The 24,420-nt window shown below is 38.6% G+C and overlaps 1 protein-coding gene across 4 annotated transcripts in view; it reads left to right on the top strand.

Moving 5' to 3' along the window:
- Nucleotides 1-15,346, top strand: part of Hmt-1 (ABC transporter ATP-binding protein/permease Hmt-1) — a 284,462-nt gene extending 269,116 nt beyond the window's left edge. For 3 of the 4 annotated variants that reach the window (XM_070098648.1, XM_070098647.1, XM_070098649.1), the window contains 3 exons: nucleotides 2,712-2,852; nucleotides 11,508-11,629; nucleotides 12,023-15,346. In XM_070098648.1, the coding sequence (XP_069954749.1) occupies nucleotides 2,712-2,852; nucleotides 11,508-11,629; nucleotides 12,023-12,164 (405 nt within the window). In that variant the 3' untranslated portion in view covers nucleotides 12,165-15,346. The remainder of the gene's footprint in view (nucleotides 1-2,711; nucleotides 2,853-11,507; nucleotides 11,630-12,022) is intronic. The other variant, XR_011393767.1, reaches the window with a different exon arrangement.
- Nucleotides 15,347-24,420: the final 9,074 nt, after the last annotated feature.

The following is a 24,420-nucleotide window of genomic DNA, read 5'->3' as shown; positions in this document are numbered from 1 at the left end:
ATATGGCAGATTTAACGTAATGCGATGCATTCGTAAGGCGGGGGTCCACTGTATATAAATTAAAAAAAAGAGAGAAAAAAGGTATATCGGCAGCACTTCTGCAGGCAGCAGGACTCCATGTTGCCATCAGGAGAGCATTCAGTGCCAACTTCGCGGTCTTATACAGTGGACCCCTAGATTACGATGTCATCGGATTACGTAAAATTCGGATTAAGTAATGTTTTTGCGTCAGAATATTGGCTCGATTAACGACAAAGAACTCGGTTAAAGTCATTCGTCCTGAACATGTCTGTGCGCCGTGAGCGGCCCAGACTCTCCCTGTACAGCCAGTGAGGATGATTTCACACGTACATTTGATACATTTTGTATTATTCCAGTGTTTTTAGTGCTTGTAACTGGTAAATAAACCACCATGGGCCCAAAGAAAGCTTCTAGTGCCAACCCTTTGGTAAAGAGGGTGAGAAACACTATAGAATTCATCGCAAAATACGAAAGTGCGTTTCTCCGAGCTGGCTAGGTTGTATAACAAACCCCATACAACCATTGCTACTATCTTGGCCAAGAAAAAGGCAATCAAGGAAGCTGTTGTTGTGAATGGTGCAAATATGCTTTCAAAACAGAGATCACAAATACTACTCGAAGATGTGGAGAGTGTTGTTGGTGTTGATCAATGAGAAACAATTAACCTCAGAGGGTTAGCCATCCAGGATAACTCAAGAAAGTCAGTGTGTCATCGAGGACTGTCTAACTTATTTCCATTGGGGTCCTTAACCCTTTCAGGGTCCAAGGCCAAAATCTGAAGTCACGCACCAGTGTCCAAGAATTTTCCAAAAAAAAATTTGTTATTTTTTCTTATGAAATCGTAGAGAATGTTTTTGTGAAGGTAATAAAACAAAAAGTACAAAATTTGGTGGAAAATTGACGAAATTATGCTCTCGCGAATTTTGATGTGTCAGCAATATTTACGAATCGGCGATTTTGCCGACTTTGACTCCCATTTTAGGCCAATTACATTATTCCAATCAACCAAATTCTTAGCTATTTCACTAGTATTACTTCTATTCTATCGATTGAGCACAAGAAATCGCCAAGTCAACTGTTTCAACTACAAAATAAAGTGATCGGAAATTGTTAATTTGGCCAATTTAACACAAAGTTCAAAATATTCCAATTTCAAAATAGGCTCCAGAATAAACAATGTAGGTATTCCTGGAACTAAACTAACATTTCCTCTGTTCATTAGTTACATTTTGAGGCTTTACAAATAAATTCCATTTTTATTTTTTATTCACATAATGAATTTTTATTCACACCAAAAAATAGAAGATTTACTGTTATGCAATACTGTAATAATTGTATAAATATCATCACCATATTTGTGAATGTATATTAGACCCACCAGCTGACGTGTATTAGATGTGCGAGGTCGTTTGTTTACTCTTGAATATCGGCAAAAATTTAACATTTCCGCTACTTTGAGCTCAGTTTCAAGCCATTTCCAATGCTAAAACCAATCAAAATCATCACTATTTCTGTAATATATCTTCCATTCTATCAAATGAGACCAAGAAATCGCAAATACAACTATTAAAAACATACGAAAAAACACTGCAAAGTCGCTGTTTTAATCGAAAAATCATGATTTCAGTTTTTTTCTCTCATTATACACAGTGTGCTGCAGGATCTGTTTTATGTGGTGCACACATACCACATAGATGTATTCTCTCATATCTAGGCCCAAATGTACCACTCACAGTTTATCAGAGTGAGCTGAGCTCATGACGTAGATCTACGGTTTGGACCCTGAACGTAAAGCCGTAGATCTACGGGACGGACCCTGAAAGGGTTAATCTTGTCCCCCAGGATGCAGACCACACCAGTTGAATAACACCCAGGTGAACAGGGAAAAATGCCTGGAACTAGTGCTCATATTGTTGAATTTAAGGCCAGCAAAGGTTGGTTTAAGAGATTTAAGAATTGTAATGGCATACACAGTGTGATAAGGCATGGTGAGGCTGATAAATTCCAACCCGAACAAGTGTTCAGTTGTGACGAAACAGGCCTGTTTTGTTGTAATGCTAGTGGAGATTGCAAAGTGAAGCCTTTACTCGTTTATCACTCTGAAAATTCCAGAGTGTTCAAGAATAACAGTGTCTCATCACTCATCAATAAGTCTTCAATAAAGGTAAGTGCCACTTTATTATTTATTCTGCATGTCTCATTGTTTTCTGTGTAGGGAAATGTATATTTCATGTAAAACAATTATTTTGTTTAATACTTTTGGGTGTCTGGAATGGATTAATTGGATTTCCATTATTTCTTATGGGGAAACTTAATTCACATTATGACAGATTCGGTACAAGACACGCTCTCTGGAACGAATTAATGTTGTAATCCGGGGGTCCACTGTATCTCGGTAAGTACCAATCCTAAATTTTTTTGTTTTTTTTGGTCTTATTACACACAGAAAATTGCCCTCTTTAATTTAAAAAAAAAAAAAATTCAACATATTCAGAGCGCTGGCAGTGAAAACGTAGTTCTACGTTTGGACAGTTTAAGGGTTAAGAAAAGTACTGTTCTTGTGTCATTTGCTCTTACTGAATATATTAGTTTTAGTTATTCCTGTTTGTGAATAGATTTTCGAATTCCACCAGATATTTACTCTTAGGATAATATACCTTTGTCATTAATAATTAACAAATAAATTACAGGTAGGTGAAAGAGGACTGAAACTCAGTGGAGGGGAGAAGCAACGTGTTGCCATTGCTCGCACTTTGTTGAAGAATCCAACCTTCATCTTGCTGGATGAAGCTACCAGTGCTTTAGACACGCAGACAGAAAGAAATATTCAGGTAGTGTAAAATGATGAGTGAGTTGAATGGAATTAAATTAAAAATAATTATTAGCTGTTTTAAGTTTTTATAATTTTGAACATTTCTATAAGCACTATACAAATGATAGTTTCTATAAATTTTAATTGACTGCAAACACTATAAAGGTGAGTTTCTGTAAATTTTAATTTTCCTTGAATTTAAAATTTGAATTGTGATATCTGTGCACTTTTGGTAAGACAGCTACTTAATGAATGGTGAATATACTTTTTTTCCTTGGGAGGGGGGGAGAAAACCCTTACAGTGGTAGATAGCTGGTGTGGTAAAAGAAAATGAAACCTACTCTGAATTTTCTTTAGGTAGTTGATTTAGTCATGTAAGCAGAAAGGAGAAAGGTAAGTTAGTAAAGCATATAAATCTTAGATTTTTGGAAAGTGTATTATTGGGTCTCAGAAAAATATGTGTGTGTAAAAAAAAAAAATTACTATAGGTACTTTAACTTTCAACAAACATGTATGCTAACCCAGTGTGAAGGCAAGTGATCTATGGGATCCGATGGACTATTGGAGTTGGAGTAAGGTAATATCTGGCTAGCTCACCTAAAAGTTTTGAAGATTGTGAAGTAGTGACTGCACTCAAGAGGGGCATGGTGGGGAGAGAGAGATCTAGTAAACATATATTGATCTGTTGCAGTTGTTGAGAGGCACGTCAAGTGATAGCGAATGCACTCTGAGCCATTGTGCCTAGATGGTAAAACTGCTGATGTATTATTTCTAATATTATATCTTTGACCTTATTACTCGAGTGAGTTATTCTTGGAAAACAGAATAACTTATTGCCTAGATCTGCCACCACTTACAGTACTGCACACATCCTAGTTTACATGCATTTGAAACAGTTTTAAGAGTTAATTAAAAAAAAATTAGTAATTGTAAAGGTAAAATGTATTTATGCATCTAACTATAGTTTTTATTTTCCATTGTATGTGTTGGTCTTTATTCACTCTCCTTTAATACCTTGGCTGCTGTTTTGTTCTTTGTTAATGTTTTCTCATCATTTATGAGTATCTAGCTTTATTAGTACTTTTGTTTTATCTTTAGAATCATATTTTAGGAGCATACTGTACTTTTGTTTCAGTTTAACAAAAGTGCCAAAAATTATACTTAGTTTAGGGGAAAGGTTACACAGTCAACCATTTATTAAATATTGAAGAATGCATTTGACTAGGTTGAAGATTAACTATAGTACTATATTTTTCATATTTTATAAGAACATAAGAAAGAAGGAACACTGCAACAGGGTTACTGACCCATGCGGAGCAGGTCCATGTCCCCCCCCCGGATTAGCCCAATGACCCCCCAGTCTGGTCATCTCCACTCATGGATGGAGCACGGCACCAGACCCAGCAGCACAAGCTAGTCAGGTCCAACTCACACCCACTCATGTATTTATCTAACCTATTTTTAAAACTACACATTTTAGCCTCAATAACTGTACTCGGGAGTTTGTTCCCCTCATCCACAACTCTATTACCAAACCAGTGCTTTCCTATATCCTTCCTGAATCTGAATTTTTCCAACTTGAAACCATTGCTGCGAGTCCTGTCTTAGCTGGAAATTTTCAGCACGATATTCATGTCCCCTTTATTTGTTTCTGTTTTCCATTTATACACCTCGATCATATCCCCCCTAATTCTACGCCTTTCGAGAGAGTGCAGATTCAGGGCCCTCAGTCTATCCTCATAGGGAAGATTTCTGATACATGGGATCATCTTTGTCATCCTCCTCTGTACGTTTTCCAGAGCATTTATATCCATTCTGTAATACGGTGACCAGAACTGAGCAGCATAGTCTAAATGAAGCCTAACCAAGGATACATAGAGTTGACAAAAACAACCTGAGGACTTGTATTATTTATACTTCTAGATATGAAGCCAAGAATTCTGTTAGCTTTATTGAAAACACTAATGCACTGTTGTCTTGGTTTTAGATTACTGCTAACCAGAACACCTAAATCCTTTTCGCAATCAGTAGTATTAACCCTTTCAGGGTCCCCAGGCCCTCTCCGATGCTTGTTCTCAGGGTCCCCAAATTTAAAAAAAAAAAAATTATTTTTCTTATTAAAAGATAGAGAATCTTTTCCCGATCATAATGACACCAAAAGTATGAAATTTGATGGAAAACTTACTGAATTATGCTCTCGTGAAGTTAGTGGTCTCGACGATGTTTACACATCGGCGATTTTGCCCACTTTGAGCCCTATTTTCGGCCAATTCCAGTGTACTAATTGACAAAAATCATAACTATTTCGCTAGAACTCCATTTTTTCTATCGAATGAGTACAAGAAACCACCCATTTACTGATTTCAACTATCCAATAAAGTGGTCAGAATTTAGCAATTTTGCCAATTTCACACAAATTTCAAAAGATGTCAATTTCCGAATTGGGTCCAGAATAAATAAGAAAGACATTCCTGGCACTAAAATAACAAGTTCTCTGTTCGTTAGTCACATTCCCAGGCCCCTATTATATTTCTTCGGCTTTCCACTTTGAATTTTTATTCTTACACAAAATAGAAGATTTACTGTTATGCAGACTACTGCATTAGTGTAGAAATGGTATAAATAATATCAGCACACTTGTGAAAGAATATTAGACTCACCAGTTGATGTGTATTGGACACTTGGCATGATTTGTTTACTTTTGAACTGTGGTAAAAATCGAACATTTCCGCTATTTTGAGCTCAATTTCAAGGTACTTTTCATTGTAAAACCAGTCAAAATCATCTCAATTTCTGTAATATGTCTTCCATTCTATAAAATGAGACCAGCAAAACTAGAATACAACAATAAATACCATACAAAAATACAGTGCAAAGTCGCTGTTTTAATCCAAAAACATGGTAAAAAAAGATTTTCTCTCATTACGCACTCTGTGCTGCAGGATTTTTTTTTTAAGCTGCGCACACTGACCACATACACCCATTCTTTCATATGTAGGCCTACCAGCTTTCTCTCACTAGATTTGAGGGCGCTAGAATTTAGGCATACTAGTACAGTGGACCCCCGGTTAATGATATTTTTTCACTCCAGAAGTATGTTCAGGTGCCAGTACTGACTGAATTTGTTCCCATAAGGAATATTGTGAAGTAGATTAGTCCATTTCAGACCCCCAAACATACACGTACAAATGCACTTACATAAATACACTTACATAATTGGTCGCATTCGGAGGTGATCGTTATGCGGGGGTCCACTGTATGTCAAAAACCCTGGGGCGTAAGCCGTACTAATATGGCCAAAACCCTGAAAGGGTTAAGATCTATATTTTTTAGTTTATATGTTGCATGGTTATTTTCCTGTCCAACATTTAGAACTTTGCATTTGTCTATATTAAACTGCATCTGCCACTTCTCCGACCATTGCATCAGTCTATTCAAATCATCCTGGAGTGCTCTAGTGTCCTCATTAGAATGAATTGGACGGCCTATTTTGGTGTCATCAGCAAATTTGCTTATGTCGCTATTTATTCCCTCATCTATGTTGTTTATGTAAATTGTGAACAACAACGGGCCCAACACTGACCCCTGAGGAACACCGCTTGTGACGTGCCCCCATTCTGATTTCTCCCCATTTATGCAAACTCTCTGCTGCCTATTTGTCAGCCATGCCTCTACCCAGGAAAAAATTTCTCCTCCTATTCCGTGTGCCTTAAGTTTCCTCAATAGCCTCTGATGTGGAACTCTATCAAAAGCCTTTCTGAAGTCCATATACACAATATCATATTCATTACCATGATCTACCTCCTCAAACACCTTAGTGAAAAATGTTAGTAAATTCGTAAGACAGGAATGCCCCTTTGTAAAACCGTGTTGAGATTCATTAATCAATTTGTGCCTATCAAGATGGGTACGAACTGCTTCGGCAATTATTGATTCCATAAATTTTCCCACTATGGAGGTAAGGCTTATTGGTCTATAGTTTGAAGCCAAGGACCTGTCACCTGCCTTATAAATAGGTATTACATTTGCCATTTTCCACTTATCAGGCACTATGCCAGTTTGTAGTGATATGTTAAAAAGATTAGCCAAAGGTATGCTAAGTTCCTCTTTACATTCCTTTAACATCCTTGCAAACAGTTCATCAGGACCTGGGGATTTGTTAGGTTTTAGTTTCTCTATTTGTCTGAGGACTATGTCACTAGTTACCGTAATCATGCATAGTTTATTATTGTCCTGTTCTACATAATCTATTATTTTCCTGGGTGAAAACTGAGAGGAAGTAGGCATTGAGAATTTCACACATATCCTTAACACTGTCAGTGATCTGACCCGAGTTACTCTTAAGTGGGCCAATCTTGTCCCTAATCTTACTTCTGTATACCTGAAAGAGCCCTTTTGGATTAGTCTTTGAATCCCTTGCGACCTTAGCCTCATAATCCTTTTTTGCTTTTCTTATTCCTTTCTTTATTTCTCTCTTTAATTGAATATATTGATTTCTTAACTGCCCATCCCCTCTTTTGATATGCCTCTCTTTTGACCAATGAGATGTTTTAACCCTTTCAGGGTCCAAGGCCCAAATCTGGAGTCACGCACCAGTGTCCAAGAATTTTCAAAAAAAAAAATTTGTTATTTTTTCTTATGAAATCGTAGAGAATCTTTTTGTGAAGGTAATAAAACAAAAAGTACGAAATTTGGTGGAAAATTGACGAAATTATGCTCTCGCGAATTTTGATGTGTCAGCGATATTTACGAATCGGCGATTTTGCCGACTTTGACTCCCATTTTAGGCCAATTACATTATTCCAATCAACCAAATTCTTAACTATTTCACTAGTATTACTTCTATTCTATCGATTGAGCACAAGAAATCGCCAAGTCAACTGTTTCAACTACAAAATAAAGTGATCGGAAATTGTTAATTTGGCCAATTTAACACAAAGTTCAAAATATTCCAATTTCAAAATAGGGTCCAGAATAAACAATGTAGGCATTCCTGGCACTAAACTAACATTTCCTCTGTTCATTAGTTATGTTTTGAGGCTTTACAAATAAATTCCATTTTGATTTTTTATTCACATAATGAATTTTTATTCACACCAAAAAATAGAAGATTTACTGTTATGCAATACTGTAATAATTGTATAAATATCATCACCATATTTCTGAATGTATATTAGACCCACCAGCTGACGTGTATTAGATGTGTGAGGTCGTTTGTTTACTCTTGAATATCGGCAAAAATTTAACATTTCTGCTACTTTGAGCTCAGTTTCAAGCCATTTCCAGTGCTAAAACCAATCAAAAACATCTCTATTTCTGTAATATGTCTTCCATTCTATCAAATGAGACCAAGAAATCGCAAATACAACTATAAAAAACATACGAAAAAACACTGCAAAGTTGCTGTTTTAATCGAAAAATCATGATTTCAGTTTTTTTCTCTCATACACAGTGTGCTGCAGGATCTGTTTTATGTGGTGCACACATACCACATAGATGTATTCTCTCATATCTAGGCCCAAATGTACCACTCACAGTTTATCAGAGTGAGCTGAGCTCATGGCGTAGATCTACGGTTTGGACACTCACCGTAAAGCCGTAGATCTACGGGACGGACCCTAAAAGGGTTAATCTATTGTTCATCCATTTGGGATCATTTTTGTTAGATCTAATTTCCCTACTCGGAACAAAAGTTGCCTGGGCAGCTAAAACTATGCTCTGAAAAACGTCATATTGACAACCAAGATCACCTACCTGACACATAGTCAGGACATCCCAATTTAGCCCACCCAGGTAATTTTTCAGTCCCATGAAGTCGGCCAAGCGAAAATCTGGCACTGAGATTTGATTGCAGTTATCTGGGTAATTCCATGATATATTGAAACTAAGTGATTTGTGGTCACTTTCCCCAAGCTCATCATTAACTTCAAGATTATTAATTAGTGACTCTTTGTTGGCAAGAACCAAGTCAAGCAAATTGTTTCCTCTAGTTGGTTCTGTCACAACCTGTTCTAAAAAGCAATCCAGAACCGTGTCAAGAAAGTCACTAGACTGAAGATTTCCTGTCATATTGTTCCAATCAATTTGTCTAAAGTTAAAATCTCCCATTATCACAACATTTTCATATCTAGATGCCTTATGAATTTCGTCCCATAACAGCTTACTGCACTCCCTATCAAGGTTTGGGGGCCTATAAATCACACCCAAAATTAATTTGTCATGACCCTTGAGAAACTGTAGCCAAAGAGATTCTGTATTCGATGTTTCTAATCTTATATCATGTCTAAGACAACAATTTAAATCTTCTCTGACATACATCGCCACTCCACCACCCTTCCTGTTAACCCTATCAGTGTGGAGTAGTTTATAACCCTGTATGTTGCATTCAGAAGGCATTTCTCTATCTTTCAGGTTGAACCAGGTCTCTGTTATACCAATAATATCTATATTACCTACACTTGCAAGTAATCTTAGCACATCTATCTTATTTCTTAGACTCCTACTATTTGTATAGTAAACCTTAAGGGAGCTAGTCACTCGTTGCCCTCTACTATCTCTCTTTGTTTGTTGATCAACTGATTTGCCATTACTAGCAACTTTGGTATAAACCTTGGTAATAAATACCGACAAGTTGGTTTAGAAAGACACGTAAGCAAACACTATAACATATTTATTAGAAAACGTTTCGGTCCTGGGACCTTGATCACTTCTAACATACAGAGGTAGAAAGACATTATATATAGGCGGAGAGTGAGATGTGACGCACGTGACCTGAGGAATGTCATAAGAACATAAGAATGGAGGAACACTGTAGAAGGCCTACTGGCCCATGCGAGGCAGGTCCTTATCAAAACAACCTCTGCCTATGATGAGGACCAGTAGACGATGAAATCATGTGACTCCTGTGTTGTTGGGTTGGTGCTGCTTAAGTATCATGTATGCCAATGTTTTTGAAATTTTGTAGTTTCCAGTGTTGCGTTCTATAGTGTCGGTGACGGTGATTAGTGAGGCTTCTAGGCACCGTCGGCGTCTGAGGTCTGGTTCGGTGAGAACGAGTTGTGCCTCGTTCCAGTTCATCAAATGCCCCGTGGAGTCTCTGTGGAGGACACAGGCGTACCTTACATCGTCTCTGTTAGAGGCATTTCGATGCTCATTCAGGCGGACTGCAAGATCTCTGCCTGTCTCGCCTACATATTTCTTGGGACAGAACCCACAGGGGATAGTGTAGACGCCTGCTGTAGAAGTTAGAGGTGTGGGGCTGCGTTTAGTAGTGAGGTCTTTGATAGAGGATGTGTTTATGGTGGAAACGTTAGTTTATAACCCTGTATGTTGCATTCAGAAGGCATTTCTCTATCTTTCAGGTTGAACCAGGTCTCTGTTATACCAATAATATCTATATTACCTACACTTGCAAGTAATCTTAGCACATCTATCTTATTTCTTAGACTCCTACTATTTGTATAGTAAACCTTAAGGGAGCTAGTCACTCGTTGCCCTCTACTATCTCTCTTTGTTTGTTGATCAACTGATTTGCCATTACTAGCAACTTTATTTTGAATATTGTCTTTTAAACATATCCCTGAGGTATCCCGGTAATAACTGCTGTTTTTAACCCTAATACTGCAGCCTGATTGTTTCTCACAAACACCCTTACCTCTATAATCTATCAGTTTAAATTCCTAGACAAGTCATCAGTTACCCTCTCAATCGAATTGGCTAATGCAACCACTCCATTCCCAGAGAGATGAACCCCATTCCTTGCATACATATCACGTTTGCCAGAGAATAGGTCCCAGTTATAAATGAATGGGATTGCAAGTTCCTTGCAGTACCTGTCTAGCCAGCAATTTATACCAATTGCCCTAAACATCCATTCATTACCCACTCCCTTTCTAGGCAAGATGCTACAAATGACTGGGATCCCTCCCTTAGATCTAACTACTTCTATGGCTGACCTGTACTTATCCAGCAGCTCCTGTCTCCTGCTCTTCCCAATGTCATTACCCTCAACACTAAGATAATGGGCTTGTTCCCATTACCTGACATATTATTATCCAACCTGCTGACTATGTCACCAACACCAGCTCCAGGAAGGCACACCCTCTGTCTGACCTTTCTGCCTCTGTTACAGAAAGCACAGTCCATATATCTTAACTGAGAATCTCCTACTTTTAAAATATTCTTACCTTGATTAGCAGGGGAATCGGTGGTACCTTCAACCTCACTAACCACTGAAATGCACTCATCCTGGAGAACAGATAATCGATTTCCTACCTTCACATCTTCTCTGTTAGCCCTCCTTATCTTCCTTCTTCCTGAACTGTGAACCACTTGCCACTTAAAGCAGCTGCCACTATCACTACTAGTGACCATTTCCTCCTTACCAGCTAAATCCTCACACTCGCTCCCAAACTCATTTAGGCGAAGCTTCAGCCTCCTATTTTCCTCCTGAAGAAGTAGAACCTCCTTCTTCAACACTAACCTGAGATTCTAAAACACTACAACAAGCCATGGTGCTTGGTAACACCCCACGCTAACTCCCAGAGCTTAGGACAGGTATGACCGCATGTGACCACTGACCTCAGCGTACTATGTATCGCCAATTTCCATAAAAAATGATCATAACATTTTACACAGTGCTATCATGTTAACATTTCTTTCTCCTCCTTGCTAGACTGCATTACAAAAGGTGTGTGCTGATCGTACTGTGCTGGTAGTGGCTCACCGTCTCTCAACAATAATTCATGCTGACACTATCCTCGTACTCAAGGATGGAATGATTATAGAACGAGGAAGGTTAGTATATTATATTCGAAAGGTAGCCCTAAATGCAGAGAGATCTTACAGGACATTAGGAATGGGAGATAATCAGGTTTGATCTTAGGAAGATTACTGTATAAACTTTGGATGTGTTAAACTCATAGGGGTCACACAGCCCCTTGCCAGTACCAAAGGAGGTTCCTTGATGCTGATGAAGGAAGAATCTTGATCCAGGGAACTGAACTTATCCTTCCCTTTCTTGGAGTGAACTTGAATGTCTCCCATTCTTGACCTACAGATTTAGCACCTCTGAATAAATATGGAGTGGTTAAGAGAAAAGGCTTGATAGTGGTTTAAAGATGGAATCAAGGATGATGGATACTAGTGTTGCAAAGAACATTTAAAAATCAATAGTTTCTTATTTTGCAGGCATGAGGAGCTGATAGCAATAGATGGAGTATACAGCAATATGTGGAGACAACAGTTGGAGGCCAACAATAACAGTAGCGATAATGATCAGCCTTCAGATCAGAACATGCAATCATTAGATGAGGAAACACCCACAGTCTAGTTGTTTCCTATAATCAAAAGTGTAGTTTCACAAATTTTTAGTGTACAGGCTAAGGCACAGTGGTTCAGGTAAGCCATTTTCTATATTTATGCTAGTGATTAATGTGAATTTTCATATATAACATACTCCCAGTTATCCATAACCTGACTGCAATAGCATCTGTTACCATAGCTACTTCTCTGTCCCTTCTCTTCTGGGGGTGGGGGGCATAATTAGTTCATTCATTACATTTGAGAAACTGTTTCACTGTTTTGTACAGTGCTCTCCTCTTTCTAGCATCTTCAGACATGAAAGAGCTAATTTTTGTACTTGCAAAAATTATTATATCAGAACAAATGTTTGGTTATGTATTCCACCTGTTTTTTTTTTTTTCTGAAGCAATTACTGTGGAACCCTGGATATCAGCCGATGCGGATATCGGCCAAATCGGATTTCGGCTGCTTTTTTGACCGAAATTCTCTCCTGGATTTTGGCCGGCAACTTGGAAATCGGCCGTATTGGATGCGTCCACCCGCCATGTTCATGAGTCAGTCTGGCTGTGTCTCTGGGTGAATAAGCAACATTCCGTGCATTCATCCAAACATTTCATTATAGTCCATTGTATTTTGTGGTTGTTTATTGAGTGCGACTGCGAAATAAGCCACCATGGGCCCAAAGAAACATTACATAGTATATAAAAACATGCAATGTTTATATGCGATGTATGTTTAATAATAATTGCTCTTGGGCACATTAAATGTCTTATTTTAGGTTAATATAGACATTTTAATTAATCCATCTATGATATTTTCTTCAAAATTATACAAGAAACACATTACATAGCATATAAATATGCAGTGTTTATAGGCTATCGAGTGGCGAGTACTGGTGAATCGAGGAGGAGGGTGAAGGGTTAACATTACGTTTTCTCTGATTCAACCTAAGAGAAAACTGTGAATCTGGCATCTGGCCCAGTCACCGCCCTTCATACGCATTTGTTTACAATTCTTGACATGAATTATTCATTACTTCTCCCTTTGTTTATGATGGCATCTAAAGGTAGTTGTTCGAAACTATTTAACTTGGTGAACATGGTAATAATATGGCTGTGTAGTGTAGCCCAGGGGGGCTACATGTGTGTACCTACATCTACCACTGCCTACACTGACTTCCTACAAATAAATACTACTCACCTTTTGCCCTACATTAAGTCTACAAATATTTTAAGGTAATTAATTAATGTACTGTGGCGGTCAATGACAAAGAAGGGAAGTAACCCTAGAGAGGGTTTTGATACCTTATGGAGGGGGATTCCCAACTCCCTCTCCCCTCCTGCCTTCTTCAATACGCCACCAAGAGTTTTCAATAAAGGTATGTAATTTCATTTATCATTAAAATTTGTGCTTTATATTTACACATTTCTCATTGTTAAGAAAGCCTAGGGAACGAATGGATTTCAGTTAAAAACAGAGATGGGGAGATGGAGGTATTGGGTAGATGGCAGGAATATTTTGAGGAACTTATAAAAGTGGACGAAGAGAGGGAGGCGGTAATTTCATGCATTGTCCAGGGAGGTATACCATCTTTTAGGAGTGAAGAAGAGCAGGATGTGAGTGTGGGAGAGGTGCGTGAAGCATTATGTAGAATGAAAGGGGGTAAAGCAGCTGGAACTGATGGGATCATGACAGAAATGTTAAAAGCAGGGGGGGGGGGATATAGTGTTGGAGTGGTTGGTATTTTTGTTTAATAAATGTATGAAAGAGGGGAAGGTACCTAGGTTTTGGCAGAGAGCATGTATAGTTCCTTTATATAAAGGGAAGGGGGACAAAAGAGATTGTAAAAATTATAGAGGAATTAGTTTACTGAGTATACCAGGAAAAGTGTACGGTAGGGTTATTATTGAAAGAATTAGAGGTAAGACAATGTAGGATTGCAGATGAGCAAGGTGGTTTCAGAGTGGGTAGGGGATGTGTAGATCAAGTGTTTACATTGAAGCATATATGTGAACAGTATTTATATAAAGGTAGGGACGTTTTCATTGCATTTATGGATTTAGAAAAGGCATATGATAGAGTGGATAGGGGAGCAATGTGTCAAGTATATGAAATAGGTAGCAAATTACTAAATGCTGTAAAGAGTTTTTAGGATATTGAAGCTCAGGTTAGTGCGTGTAGGAGAGAGGGAGATTACTTCCCAGTAAAAGTAGGTCTTTGACAGGAATGTGTAATGTCACCATGCTTGCTTAACATATTTATAGATGGGATTATAAAAGAAGTAAATGCTGGGGAAACCTGGTATTTTTATATAGCCGGACCCGAGTCCTGGAAATGGGAAGTACACTGCCTGCACTTTAAAGGATGGGTTTGGGATATTGGCAGTTTGGAGAGAGATGTTGTGTATCTTTATACGTATATGCTTCTAAACTGTTGTATTCTCGGCACCTCTGCAAAAACAGTGATTATATGTGAGTGAAGTGAAAGTGTTGAATGATGAAATTATTTTCTTTTTGGGGATTTCTTTCTTTCTTTGTGGGTCACCATGCTTTGGTGGGAGATGGCTGACTTGTTACAGAAAACAGCGAGATTTTTTTTTTCTTTATGTAAAACTATAGTTCATCTAAAAAAATGTATTTTTTATTAATATTTTTGGGTGCCTGAAACATTAATTGGATTTACACTAATTCTTATGGGAAATATTACTTCGGTTTTCTGCTTTTACGGATTTAGGCCGACCTTCTGGAATGGATTACGGCCGATAACTGGGATTCCACTGTACTTTGTGACAATTTATTGGTCATTTTTGAAAGCTAGGTATAAAATTTGCCAAGGTTTTATTTTTAAAATAGTTAAGCAATACTGTATTTCAGTTATTTAATTGTGAAATATTCTTTAAAAGAATCTGTCATTATTATTATTGGAAGTAATCTGTGATGACATCTCCTTAGATTTTTTTGATGTAGTTTAAATGTTAGTCATCTTTTAAAATTTTAATATTCAGGGACTTAATTTCTGCAGAAAGGTACCAAATGACTATTGTAAATATAAAATACATATATAGAAGATGGAAAATTCAATATTTTATTTTCAAATCAACAGTAAGCAATTAATGACCAGTAAAATTTGAGTTAACATTCCATGGCAGTATTTTTTTTAATACTACAGTATTTTGAGAACTAATAAAGTAATAGAAAAGTATAATTAAAATTCCACTAACTGCTAAATTCTGTCCTTTGAGTTTTCAATCATTTCTACTACACATTCCTAAAAACTGAAAAGTGACTAACAAAATTATGAAAGTCATTTCTTCCCCGAGGAGGTAAATGACCCAGAAGGATCCAGACATACAGTCAATAAAACTTTCACAGAAATTGCAGATATAGAGCATAAACTAAAGCACTAATACCAGACAGAAAAAAAAAGTAATCCAGAAAAAATCCTAGATAGTTATTCATTCATCAACAATCCAGTCAGCACCATGAAAATTTCCTCACTAACTCTGCCAACCCTACAGATTATATATTTAGCATTAGCACAATTTCTTCAGACTTCAAAAACAAAAGCAGCATGCTCGTGCATGCAGCACCTGAGCCAGATTTCCGGAATCCTGAATTTGTAAAGAATCACAAAATACCACTAGCATGAGCAGTCACTGCAGACATACCTATTCACAAAGGAAGCGGCAGAGCTAAGACAAACACAGACCAGTGGCACTAACATCATACATTCAGTCTTTGAAAGGGTGCTGAGATGCTAACTGTTTTTGTGGAGAAGCATTACTTGCACAACCAAAGGCAACATGAATTTAGAGCAGGAAGATCATGCATGTCAACTGTTGAATCATTATGAAAATCACAGAGGCTTCAGAAGAAAAATGCAGAACAGCCTCTCCTCACTTAGCGATGTACTCGTTTACCAACACCTCGGACTTGCGACAGGCGCTCTGACCAGTATTCATACCTAAATAATGTATATTAGAGCCAAGTTCCTCTATTCTGTTTATTTCAGTATACAGTACACTACTGTATAAACATTTAAAAATATACTAGAAATGTTATAAATGGTGCAAAGGGACATTAAAACAATGTCAAAGATGGTCGACACTAACTCACTACCAAACCATACCACGGGCGGGGATAGAACCCGTGATCAGTCTCTCACAAAACTTCTGGAGTTTTGAGACTCTGATTGCGGGTTCTATCCCTGCCTGTGGTATGGTTTGTTTGCAATCTGTGTCATTATGATTTAGTGAGTCATGTTAACTCACTACAATTATAGTATACTCCTCACTTAGTGACGAATTCGTTTAATGATGTGGTCTTAGGAACAGAACTCCATCGTTAAGTGAGGAGAGGCTGTAGTAGTATACGTGGATTTTGCAAAGGCATTTGACAAGTGTCCATGGTGTGATAGCCCATAGAATGAGGTTAATGGTTGTATACATAAAAAGTAGGGGGAACAGGTATTCAAATAATAAATGTAGACAAACCATCTCTACAAATGTAAACAAGTAAACAATGTCCTTTATCGAACAGAAAGCAAAGGCCAGAAAAATGTTAGGGCGCATAATAAGACCTTTCAAATTAAAAGGTAAAACACTAGTGATAGTACTATTCAAACCATTTGTGCTCTTGCAGCCAGAATATTTTTCTGTGCTTGGCTTCATTCAAGGAAAGGTATATTAATGCTGGAAAATGTATAGGTCGTTTATACATACACTAACCTTTGCAACTTCTCTTTATAATTTCCCAAAATAACTATCAGCAAAAAAGAATTGTGGTATCTCCCACTTTGTCAGATTGTTAATTTTAATTCCACACCCCTCCCAAATGCCCTAGCATTTACTTATTTTACCACCATATGGTGACATGACACGTTTAACCCTTTGACTGTTTTGGTCATGTATATATATGTTTACGAGCCAATGTGTTTGACGTATTAATACGCCAAAATTCTAGCGACTTCAAATCCAGCAGGAGAAAGCTGGTAGGCCCTCATGTGAGAGAATGGGTCTCCATGGCCAGTGTGCGCAGTATAAAAAAAAAAAATCGGGGAGCCAGTGGTGCATTGTGGGAATGCCATTTCAGTAGTCCTTGTTCAGCATGCCTAGCGGTAAGAAATATGCAACTCCCCAGCAAATCTGGGACTCTTCTCTTCCTAAGTGATCACTAACACAGATGGAAGTGTCAGTGAAGATGAATTTCATGGTTTTGAGGAGTTTGTGACCAAAAGCAATGCCCAGGATACCAGAAGAAAGAAAGAAAAAGACAAAGAAAGAATGGTAGGCAGGTACGAAGGAGGTGGGGAAGGAAGGCATGGGACCCAGTGGGTGTTGACAGCCAGTAAGGGTAGTGAGTGATGGCATAATATGTCATTTTGACAGCTGCTGCACCCTGACTCAGCACTTTTAGGAGTCCCCCCCCCCTCCACACACACACACACACACACACACAGTTCCAGAAGATAATAATAGCAGTTCTATGAAAGTGTCCAGTGACTATATATTAAAGAAACCAGAAGGAAAGGAGGAAAGAATGAAGAAAGAAAGAATGAAAAAAAGTAGGCAAGTAGGAATGATGACATGACCATTTACCTAAGGTAAATACCTTACACAACTGCCTGCTACTACTTTGAAGAAAACTGATCAGAAGAGGTGTTTTGTCTGTGCACATACAAAAAAAATGCCCACAGAAATGCAGGCACACTCGTTTTATGTGTGAGGAGTGTAAAACACCATTGTGCATACACCCATGTTTCAAAGAATTCCACAAGCTGCAGCAGTTATAGGAAAGTGTCCAATGATTGTACATGTATGTATATATTATAGAACAACAGTAATAAGCAACTTTTTATATTGTTTGTTTGTGTAAACAAGTTTTGTAAAGAATATAATGATACTAATGTTTGTGCAATTATTGTGTTACATACAAGTGTATATATGTATATTGCACTTAACTTTTGTGGCCTGTGAGACCAAAGTACAGTAATGTGAGAAAAATAAAAGTGGAAAAAACAAGAGACCTTCAAGTGGAAGTAAACCAGTGTTTACCAGGTGAGCGGCATTCACCACTGTTGCCATACACAGCTCCTTTTCTGCCAACTTTACTCCTTTATACCTCGGTAAATACCAATTGAAAAAAAATGGGGGGGGGGGGGCCTTAAAGCAATCGGGAAAAATAATCCTAACATTTTTTGACATTTTTTTTTTTCTTTTTCCTTTTTTTTTTTTTTTTTTTTTTTTTAATTTTTCAACACTAGGAGACACTTCAGGATTTGGGGTTGCAACAGTCAAAAGGTTAATGCCTATTTTATCAGAAAATAGCCCCCATCTCTTGCATACCTTAACCTGAGCCTTATTATCCATATAAAATGTACTACTGTTAGTACACACATTTTATACTTTGCCACATTGCTTCCTATCCACCCTGTTGTATACATTTATTACATTCATAAACACAACAAAATTCTTAAGTCAAAGTATTGTGCATGTATATGCTTCAGTCTGAACACCATCTTACCCCTAACTCATAATAATTCTACCAAACATTTTACCTAGTATGTTCAGCAGGCTTATTTCCCCTACAAGTCTTGTACTCTGTCTTGTCCCCCTTTTCATTATACACAGGAACTTCGCTTGCTCTTTGCCAAGCCTTGAGTACCTTTACTTTATTTATGCATATATTGCACAAATATACCAACCACTACACAGTTGTTAAATTAGACACATGTGCAACTCTTGGGTATCTTTATTGAGGAAACGTTTCGGCACACAGTGGCTTCCTCAGTCCATACAAAGGATAAACTTGAACAGGAGGAGAATGCCTAGTAGGGGGATCGAAGCTAAAACATTGGGTAGTTTCAAATTTAGGTTGGATAAATACACAAGTGAGAGGGGTTGGATTTGAGTCAGACATGCACCTGAGCTTATTGCTTGGGTAGCATTTGGTCTGTTAGTGGGTTGGATTTGTGAAGGACCAGCCTAGTATGGGCCAACAGGCTTACTGCAGTGTTCCTCCTTTCTTATGTTCTAAAAGCTATGGCTTGGGTAGTTTCAAATTTAGGTTGGATAAATACACGAGGTATACCATCTTTTAGGAGTGAAGAGCAGAATGTTAGTGTGGGGGAGGTACGCGAGGCATTACGAAGAATGAAAGGGAGTAAAGCAGCTGGAACTGATGGGATCATGACAGAAATGTTAAAAGCAGGGGGGATATAGTGTTGGAGTGGTTGGTACTTTTGTTTAATAAATGTATGAAAGAGGGGAAGGTACCTAGGGATTGGCAGAGAGCATGTATAGTCCCTTTATATAAAGGGAAAGGGGACAAAATAGATTGTAAAAATTATAGAGGAACAAGTTTACCGAGTATACCAGGAAAAGTGTACGGTAGGGTTATAATTGAAAGAATTAGAGGTAAGACAGAATGTAGGATGGCAGATGAGCAAGGTGGTTTCAGAGTGGGTAGGGGATGTGTAGATCAAGTGTTTACATTGAAGCATATATGTGAACAGTATTTAGATAAAGGTAGGGAAGTTTTTATTGCATTTATGGATTTAGAAAAGGCATATGATAGAGTGGATAGAGGAGCAATGTGGCAGATGTTGCAAGTATATGGAATATGTGGTAAGTTACTAAAGGCTGTAAAGAGTTTTTATGAGGATAGTGAGGCTCAGGTTAGGGTGTGTAGAAGAGAGGGAGACTACTTCCCGGTAAAAGTAGGTCTTAGACAGGGATGTGTAATGTCACCATGGTTGTTTAATATATTTATAGATGGGGTTGTAAAAAGTAAATGCTAGGGTGTTCGGGAAAGGGGTGGGATTAAATTATGGGGAATCAAATTCAATATGGGAATTGACACAGTTACTTTTTGCTGATGATACTGTGCTTATGGGAGATTCTAAAGAAAAGTTGCAAAGGTTAGTGGATGAGTTTGGGAATGTGTGTAAAGGTAGAAAGTTGAAAGTGAACATAGAAAAGAGTAAGGTGATGAGGGTATCAAATGATTTAGATAAAGAAAAATTGGATATCAAATTGGGGAGAAGTATGGAAGAAGTGAATGTTTTCAGATACTTGGGAGTTGACGTGTCGGCAGGTGGATTTATGAAGGATGAGGTTAATCATAGAATTGATGAAGGAAAAAAGGTAAGTGGTGCGTTGAGGTATATGTGGAGTCAAAAAAATGTTATCTATGGAGGCAAAGAAGGGAATGTATGAAAGTATAGTAGTACCAACACTCTTATATGGATGTGAAGCTTGGGTGGTAAATGCAGCAGCGAGGAGACGGTTGGAGGCAGTGGAGATGTCCTGTAAGGGCAATGTGTGGTGTAAATATTATGCAGAAAATTCGGAGTGTGGAAATTTGGAAAAGGTGTGGAATTAATAAAAGTATTAGTCAGAGGGCAGAAGAGGGGTTGTTGAGGTGGTTTGGTCATTTAGAGAGATGATCAAAGTAGAATGACATGGAAAGCACATAAATCTATAGGGGAAGGAAGGCGGGGTAGGGGTCGTCCTCGAATGGGTTGGAGAGAGGGGGTCAAGGAGGTTTTGTGGGCGAGGGGCTTGGACTTCCAGCAAGCATGCGTGAGTGTGTTAGATAGGAGTGAATGGAGACAAATGGTACTTGGGACCTGACGATCTGTTTGGAGTGTGAGCAGGGTAATATTTAGCGAAGGGATTCAGGGAAACCGGTTATTTTCATATAGTCGGACTTGAGTCCTGGAAATGGGAAGTACAATGCCTGCACTTTAAAGGAGGGGTTTGGGATATTGGCAGTTTGGAGGGATATGTTGTGTATCTTTATATGTATATGCTTCTAAACTGTTGTATTCTGAGCACCTCTGCAAAAACAGTGATAATGTGTGAGTGTGGTGAAAGTGTTGAATGATGATGAAAGTATTTTCTTTTTGGGGTTTTTTCTTTTTTGGGTCACCCTGCCTCGGTGGGAGACGGCCGACTTGTTGGAGAAAAAAAAAATACACGAGTGAGAGGGGTTGGATTTGCGTCGGACTTGCACCTGAGCTTATTGCTTGGGTAGCATTTGTTGTGTTAGTGGGTTGGATTTGTGAAAGACTGACCTAGTATGGGCCAGCAGGCCTACTGCAGTGTTCCTCCTTTCTTATGTTCTTATTGAAGACTTGTTTGTGTGAGGGAGGGATGGTAAGTTTATTGTTGGAGAATATGACGGTAATATCAACTCTACAGCATCAGGGAAGAGAGAGGTGAAGGTTTATAAACTAAAAGAGGAGGCAGTTAGGGTAAGATATAAACAGCTATTGGAGGATAGATGGGCTAATGAGAGCATAGGCAATGGGGTAGGTTTAAAAATGTAGTGTTAGAGTGTTCAGCAGAAGTTTGTGGTTACAGGAAAGTGGGTGCAGGAGGGAAGAGGAGCGATTGGTGGAATGATGATGTAAAGAGAGTAGTAAGGGAGAAAAAGTTAGCATATGAGAAGTTTTTACAAAGTAGAAGTGATGCAAGGAGGGAAGAGTATATGGAGAAAGAGAGAGAGGTTAAGAGAGTGGTGAAGCAATGTAAAAAGAGAGCAAATGATTGAGTGGGTGAGCTGTTATCAACAAATTTTGTTGAAAATAAGAAAAAGTTTTGGAGTGAGATTAACAAGTTAAGGAAGCCTAGAGAACAAATGGATTTGTCAGTTAAAAATAGGAGAGGAGAGTTATTGAATGGAGAGTTAGAGGTATTGGGAAGATGGAGGGAATATTTTGAGGAATTGTTAAATGTTGATGAAGATAGGGAAGCTGTGATTTCGTGTATAGGGCAAGGAGGAATAACATCTTGTAGGAGTGAGGAAGAGCCAGTTGTGAGTGTGGGGGAAGTTCGTGAGGCAGTAGGTAAAATGAAAGGGGGTAAGGCAGCCGGGATTGATGGGATAAAGATAGAAATGTTAAAAGCAGGTGGGGATATAGTTTTGGAGTGGTTGGTGCAATTATTTAATAAATGTATGGAAGAGGGTAAGGTACCTAGGGATTGGCAGAGAGCATGCATAGTTCCTTTGTATAAAGGCAAAGGGGATAAAAGAGAGTGCAAAAATTATAGGGGGATAAGTCTGTTGAGTGTACCTGGTAAAGTGTATGGTAGAGTTATAATTGAAAGAATTAAGAGTAAGACGGAGAATAGGATAGCAGATGAACAAGGAGGCTTTAGGAAAGGTAGGGGGTGTGTGGACCAGGTGTTTACAGTGAAACATATAAGTGAACAGTATTTAGATAAGGCTAAAGAGGTCTTTGTGGCATTTATGGATTTGGAAAAGGCGTATGACAGGGTGGATAGGGGGGCAATGTGGCAGATGTTGCAAGTGTATGGTGTAGGAGGTAGGTTACTGAAAGCAGTGAAGAGTTTTTACGAGGATAGTGAGGCTCAAGTTAGAGTATGTAGAAAAGAGGGAAATTTTTTCCCAGTAAAAGTAGGCCTTAGACAAGGATGTGTGATGTCACCGTGGTTGTTTAATATATTTATAGATGGGGTTGTAAGAGAAGTAAATGCGAGGGTCTTGGCAAGAGGCGTGGAGTTAAAAGATAAAGAATCACACACAGGGTGGGAGTTGTCACAGCTGCTCTTTGCTGATGACACTGTGCTCTTGGGAGATTCTGAAGAGAAGCTGCAGAGATTGGTGGATGAATTTGGTAGGGTGTGCAAAAGAAGAAAATTAAAGGTGAATACAGGAAAGAGTAAGGTTATGAGGATAACAAAAAGATTAGGTGATGAAAGATTGAATATCAGATTGGAGGGAGAGAGTATGGAGGAGGTGAACGTATTCAGATATTTGGGAGTGGACGTGTCAGCAGATGGGTCTATGAAAGATGAGGTGAATCATAGAATTGATGAGGGAAAAAGAGTGAGTGGTGCACTTAGGAGTCTGTGGAGACAGAGAACTTTGTCCTTGGAGGCAAAGAGGGGAATGTATGAGAGTATAGTTTTACCAACGCTCTTATATGGGTGTGAAGCATGGGTGATGAATGTTGCAGCGAGGAGAAGGCTGGAGGCAGTGGAGATGTCATGTCTGAGGGCAATGTGTGGTGTGAATATAATGCAGAGAATTCGTAGTTTGGAAGTTAGGAGGAGGTGCGGGATTACCAAAACTGTTGTCCAGAGGGCTGAGGAAGGGTTGTTGAGGTGGTTCGGACATGTAGAGAGAATGGAGCGAAACAGAATAACTTCAAGAGTGTATCAGTCTGTAGTGGAAGGAAGGCGGGGTAGGGGTCGGCCTAGGAAGGGTTGGAGGGAGGGGGTAAAGGAGGTTTTGTGTGCGAGGGGCTTGGACTTCCAGCAGGCATGCGTGAGCGTGTTTGATAGGAGTGAATGGAGACAAATGGTTTTTAATACTTGACGTGCTGTTGGAGTGTGAGCAAAGTAACATTTATGAAGGGATTCAGGGAAACCGGCAGGCCGGACTTGAGTCCTGGAGATGGGAAGTACAGTGCCTGCACTCTGAAGGAGGGGTGTTAATGTTGCAGTTTAAAAACTGTAGTGTAAAGCACCCTTCTAGCAAGACAGTGATGGAGTGAATGATGGTGAAAGTTTTTCTTTTTCGGGCCACCCTGCCTTGGTGGGAATCGGCCAGTGTGATAAAAAAAAAATAATATCAACTCTACAGCTTATTTATCTATCACATTTCAACTAATATGATATAATAAACAATATTAATAACATAGAAACGTGGAATATACTCTAGAATGAATTAAATAAGTCATTATGTATGTCACGAGAGGTGTTGTGTTGTTTTTGGGTATATAAGGGCCACTGAGAGTAAGCCGTCCATAATGGTGGTGAAGCAGCAGCTGAGGTGGTGGTGTTTTCTATAGCCCTATACAACTCCAACAACATTGGAGTTGATAGAATTGCTGAATCACTAAAGAAGACACCCTCTACCACTATTACAACTGTTACCAACATCACTACTACCTTCTACCACCATCAACCACTATCACAACTACTTCCACTCTACCACCACCGCCTTTGTATTTTTCTACAAACTTTTTCATAGATTATACGTGTTTCTCACATTCTTTACCAAAGGGCTGGCACCAGAAGCTTTCTTTGGAGCCATGGTAGCTTATTTAGCACTTGCAAGCACTAAAATCAATGGAATATTATGAAATATTTCATAGGAGCAAGTTAGGGGACCGTCACTCACTGGTAAACAATGGAACACTGGCTGGAAAGGCAGGCCCCGGCGGCTCAGAGCGTGAGTACGCGTCCCAGACGCAGGACAATTAGCGAGTTAACGGACCATTTGCAAGCCAATGTTTAGACGAAATAATGGGAC

This window comes from Cherax quadricarinatus, chromosome 63, assembly GCF_038502225.1.
Source record: "Cherax quadricarinatus isolate ZL_2023a chromosome 63, ASM3850222v1, whole genome shotgun sequence".
Taxonomy (NCBI): domain Eukaryota; kingdom Metazoa; phylum Arthropoda; class Malacostraca; order Decapoda; family Parastacidae; genus Cherax; species Cherax quadricarinatus.
This window is presented reverse-complemented; position numbering and strand designations above follow the sequence as displayed.